Source organism: Diabrotica undecimpunctata, chromosome 7 (assembly GCF_040954645.1).
Source record: "Diabrotica undecimpunctata isolate CICGRU chromosome 7, icDiaUnde3, whole genome shotgun sequence".
Lineage (NCBI taxonomy): Eukaryota > Metazoa > Arthropoda > Insecta > Coleoptera > Chrysomelidae > Diabrotica > Diabrotica undecimpunctata.
The window spans coordinates 23331239-23337071 of NC_092809.1; the positions used below are offsets into that span (position 1 = coordinate 23331239).

At 34.1% G+C, this 5833-nt stretch overlaps 1 protein-coding gene across 1 annotated transcript; it reads right to left on the reverse strand.

The window, feature by feature from the left end:
• Positions 1-1656: 1656 nt before the first annotated feature.
• Positions 1657-2574, reverse strand: LOC140446312 (uncharacterized). The gene has a single exon (XM_072538852.1). It carries the CDS (start codon positions 2572-2574, stop codon positions 1657-1659), a length of 918 nt encoding a protein of 305 aa, XP_072394953.1.
• Between the last annotated feature and the right edge of the window lie 3259 nt (positions 2575-5833).

Consider the following 5833-nt stretch of genomic DNA (forward strand, 5'->3'; position numbering starts at 1 on the left):
TGCCAGTATATGCTGTATAGGATGGGATGATAAATTGTATACAGTGATGTCAATATGGGTAGGTTTATTAAAAATTATCAGACTTAAAAACAAACATGATCTGATTATTGCGTAATTTTATATATTTTAGTTGAATAAACGTATGTAGCGACCAACTTTGAACTACATATTACGAAAGAAGTTTAAACATATAAAAAATATATAAATATAGACAAAATTGTTATAGTTAAAAGCAACAACATTAACTGTTATATTTAATACTCAAAAAAGCATAATTTTATTAACAAATTTAACATATCAAGGTACCTTGTGTTATTTTTAAATGATAGATAAAGCAGCTATCAAACTTTAGTTACTTTATTAATTTAAGCAATGAGAAATTGCCACATAAAATAAGTGAATTTCTGGATGCATCAGAAACTTAAAGTGCAATTATAAATAGCAAGGCAAACTCGAATGACGGCATGATTAGTGTTCTCAAAATTCCTTTCTATCTCTCCACACTGTTGATTATATACCATAGTAATTTTCTGAAATTGGAATGTATCCTGCACGTTCCAGCAAGTCGGAGAAATTTAGTTATATATTTGCTATTTCCACTTTGCTATAGTTGCTATGACGCCTCTTCAGTAAAACTTAAAATAAAATAAAAATAATACATAAAAAGTAATCTAAAATAATATTAACACTTAAAAAGATTTAAGTTTCATAGCAATTAAGATGATAATATGAGGCATAGTCTATCAAAATAAAATCTAATTATATTTAGTAATATCTTGTAACCATAAGACTACCAAAGGTTTTATCAACCATGGGAGCTTATCGTCTATGCTTCGCCTAGCTCAGTCTCTCAAGTGTGAATCCGTCTTGTCTTAAACTATGAATTAAACCAGAAACCCTTAGCTGGTAACAATTAAAACAATAATTTAACTAATCATGTTTATTTAAAATAATATTTAAGTAGCAAAAACAATCCTGTCTAAAGCTTTACATTATAAAAATTTGGAATTTATACTTATGGCATAGATATACTGCTTGCTTCTAATTATATGTTGCCTCTAGATTTGTGGTTAGGTCCTGTTGCCACCTCCAGAGCATGTGGGTAGGTCTTACATACAGACGCAGTTGATTAGTTCCATAAATTCCATATTATTCCATAAAAAATTCCATAGAATTTAGTTTTCTCCAATAAAACCAATAAAGCCAATAAATTCTCGAATAAAATATTCAGTAAATTCTCCAATAAACTTCCAATAAAACCAATAAACTAGAATTTTAAACAGCCTGTATAGAGAAATATCAAAGGGGTTTAATTTCCTTGGCAATTATTTTACAAAAATTACAATTAAACAACAACATTCCTACATGCATAGAATTAAAAACGTGGTTTTGAAAGAAGTAAGGTTATGAAAATTGAAAATACTGTCAGAATTATAGAATGTAGATTACAATGAAAGTACTCACCCCAAGAGAATTCTGTAGACGATAAAATGAACCTTATAATAATTTTTGCCTTCTTTTATAAATTCAGAAACAGGCAAAAAAGAATTTTCCCACCACGTTTAGAAAAGCTGATTGACAGGAAGTAGCGAGACTAAAATGAAGTTTAGCACAGATGTCATAGGACGTATGTCTATGATGGAATTAGCTTTTCTGTCAACATAGGACAGAATATTTACTAGCATTATTCAATTCTTTGTACCAAATTATCCTTTTTGTCCACAAATCCTGTGTGAATATTTTTGATTGTATTATCACTGGCGCAATCCATCCTAATGGGTCATATATTTTTGCTTTTTCCGATAACACCAGCCCCTTCTTTTTATGTTCGGTTATATTTATTTTAAATGTAATTACATCTTCAACCGGCGACCAGTGGATCCCTAGTGTTTTATGTATATCTTCTGTGTCTAACGTTTTGAGATCGACACTTTTTAGTGCCTCCGGTATGGTTTCCATTAAATATTGACTATTACTAAGCCATTTTCTTAATACAAAATCCCCTTTTTTGAACATTTCTGTTAACTCTGTTTGAGCTTGATGAGCTTCAGCCAACGTTTCTGATCCAGCTAGCACGTCGTCTAAGTACATGTTGTGTTTAACAATTTCCGCAGCTAGTGGATATTTTAATTTCTCGTCATTACATAATTTCTGTATCGTTCTTAATGCAAGGTATGGCGCTGCCTTCGCACCGTATGTTACTGTTGACAACTGATACTCCTTTATTGGTTCTTCTACAGACTGTCTCCATAATATCTTCTGGTAAACTTGATCTTCTTCAGCTATCTTTATTTGCCTAAACATTTTCTCTAGTTCTGCCGTATATACTATGTTGTACGACCTCCAATTTATTAATATATTTGTAAGATCTTGTTGCAAACGAGGTCCAGAGTGCATTATGTCATTGAGACTGATTCCTGTTGAACTTTTACTGGAAGCGTCAAACACGGCCATGCATTTTGTTGTGATACTCTCCTCTTTTATTACTGAATGATGAGGAAGGTAATACTCTTGCTTATTCATGGTTTTGGTTTTATTCAATTTCATGTGACCTAAGTCTTCATATTCCTTCATAAATTTCCTGTACTATTTTTCTAGGTTTCTGTCTCTTTGAAATTTCTTCTCTAATTGCAGCAGTCTCGCATATGCTTGCTGTTTTGAGTCCCCTAATAGTCTTGTATTAGAATTATTGTATTGTACAATTGTATGTATTGTATTGGAATTTGGAATTTACCATTTTATAAAGGTAATTCTAAATAACAACTTTGTGAATTACAGTCATCTCTCTCTATAACGATATGCAAGGGACCGGGAATTTTCATCGTTATAAGGAGAGATCGTTATACAGAAAGAGACAAAATTCGGTACTGAAATATTAATAATACTGTAATAAATAACCTATTTTAATTTAAAAAAATTATCAAAACGAATATAAATGAATTAACATTGTATTCCATATAGATTTATTAACGAATAATATAAGCAATATAGTATAAAAAATGGCTGTACAATTGAAACGTGTACTGTACAATAAAAAAAAATAATATGCTACTGTAAAATATATTTAGCCTACATTACCAAAGAAATCTGTCACCTTGGTCTGTCTTCTTTTCCCTTTCCACAGAACTGACCTGACATTGTCCTGAAGACGCATCGATTCTTCCGCAGCACTCATATCGTCTTCCTGGTGGACGAAGAATCGATGCAGTACTTTTGCCGCATTCAATGCCTGCTGAGGGGTCGGAGCTGGTTCTGACTCTGCTTCAACTTCCGAGTCACTCTTTTCTTCTTCTTCTACACGAACTACTTGCAGGATGTCCTCGTCAGAAAGTCCAGATGTTGTAGCTACATTTTCATCAACTTCTTCAAAATCTGTTAGCTCTTCCGGTCCGTAGGTGATAGTAAGTTCAAACTGCCTGACCCAAACATCTAATGGCTGGCCATCTTCGTCATCAGTCAATCCTTGATCTTCCAGCCATCCTGCGTGTTTGAAGGAACGTTTTATTGTATTGCTCGTCACCCCGTCCCAGGATTTACTAATAATTAGGATGGCGTCAAGAACGTTTAGTTTAAGATCTCCATTATTCTCAACCAATTTCATCAAAAGTCTTTTCCTGTAATGGCTTTTCAAACTCTTGATGAGACTTTGGTCCATGGGTGAAGGACACTCGTTTTGTTTGCTAGCAGAAAACAGAGTTTGATGTTTTGAAGGTTGCGCAATACAGGATGAGCAGGACAATTGTCTACAAGCAGAAGAATTTTTTTCCCTTTAAGCTCGATATCCCACTTTCTTATCGCTTTTTCAAAAATTTCCGAGGTCATCCACGCACTCTTGTTTGCTTTATAGGTCACCGGTAGATTTTTTATGTTTTTAAAGCAACGCGCGTTTTTCGACTTCCCTATTACTAACAATTTTCGCTTCACTGAACCTGTCATGTTAGCGGCCACTAAAACTGTAATGCGTTCCTTAGAGAGCTTTCCACCAACGCACTTTTCCAATTTAAATTTTAAAGTTCTGTTTGGTGTCATTTTAAAAAACAATCCAGTCTCATCCCCATTGAAAATGTCGTCTGACGCATATCGTGCCTTCAGGCCAGGCCACTCGTTTTCTAGCCAATCATCCGTTACGTTTTTGTTAACATCGCGAGCCTCTCCGCTGATTTGCCCGTAGTTGATCTTGTGCCGCAGCTTCCACGTGCTCAGCCAACCTTCAGATGCCTTGAAATTCTCAATTTCAAGTTCAGTTGCAAAAAACTCAGCTTTTGCCCTGACCACAGGCCCAGAAAAGTGGAATATGGTTCATACGCTGCTGCTGGAACCACTGAAACAAAGCGCAATCTAAATCTTCGTGCTGAGGTTTCCGCAACTTCTTCCTGCTACCGCCCCCCATCTCCGCTTTAAGCCACTTTTTGCTGTCCTTCCATATCGTAGCCATAGTTGACTAAGACAGCCCCGTCCGGCGAACGACATCCGATTGCTTTTCACCTTTCTCTATTGCTCGAGTTATCTATAACTTTTCCTCCACCGAAAGCACTTTACGCTTTTTCGAAAACATGTTGACTGTTGACACACAACTCAAACTGGAAATGAAAAGTCGTCAATAGATGACAACATCTGTGTGATAACAGTTAGGTACGCCGCCCGAACAATAAACGTGAGTCACTTAATTCTCTGATAAGAAAGAGTAGAATGGGTGGCCGCATTCCTTAAGCGTAAAACAAAACAACCGCTGGACAATGACCTTGCCACTCGTGACTCAGGTAGTCTAAACTTTAAACACAATACATTTGTCATCAACTATTGAATGCTAAAAAGTTATCGCTATAAAGAGAGAACAATATCAGTATGAAGAAAGAATTAATACATTGTTCTTATGACGAAACAACCAACGTTTACTATTTTTATCGTTATAGAGGAATTATCGTTATATAGGGAATCGTTATAGAGAGAGACTACTGTATAGTATACAGCCGACTACATGAACATCATTTTTCTTGTGAAATTTATTAAACTTATCGTAATTGTCTATACAGTATTTATAGAATCACTAAAAACAAAGACCTTTTCAAAGTAGCTACCCTTAGCATGTCTTAGATCTGATAAGAATTACCATCGGACCTATATCACAACCATAAACAACGAGAAACTCTAACAATGTATCGTTCGTTGAATAATAAACTCCATTATGTCCAACTATATTCTACCCTGTGGTATAGAAACAATTCAAACTTCCGTCACTTACACAGAAACATCTCAGAATGAAATCAACAAATCGTTTCAAACGTGCTGCGATGCCGGACGCTGGAAAACTTTTGTAATTCAGTTTTGTGAGTTACTCTGCGATAACGCTGCCAGCCTGGGTCTACTAAATGTGTTCTTGTGCTTTGATATTATCCATATGCTGGAAGCGGCGGCTTTAAATGATGTCATTAATTTTATTATATAGCACAGTAGGGAGCATATTCGGTGATGTGCAAATTGTCCTAATTACTTGACTTATTATGAACTTCTGTAGATTTCCAAACACAAAAACTAACGCACAGTATATAATTAATAAAATTAAACACACAATTAAATTTACTTTAAGTAATGTATTTTATAAATAAAAAATATTTTTCTAAAACTGACTAACAAAAAATTATAAAATGAATCAAAATTAATTATTCCTCAATCTTAATCAATAACAATCTATATGCTTTTTCAATTTTTATCACAAGTTTTGTTTTTAAAACGAAAACCTTTTTATCTTAAAGCTGAATGTGAATAAGCTACTTATTTTTTTAATTTGTAGTTTACTGACAGCAAACTATTTAATGAAAATATTATAAATAAA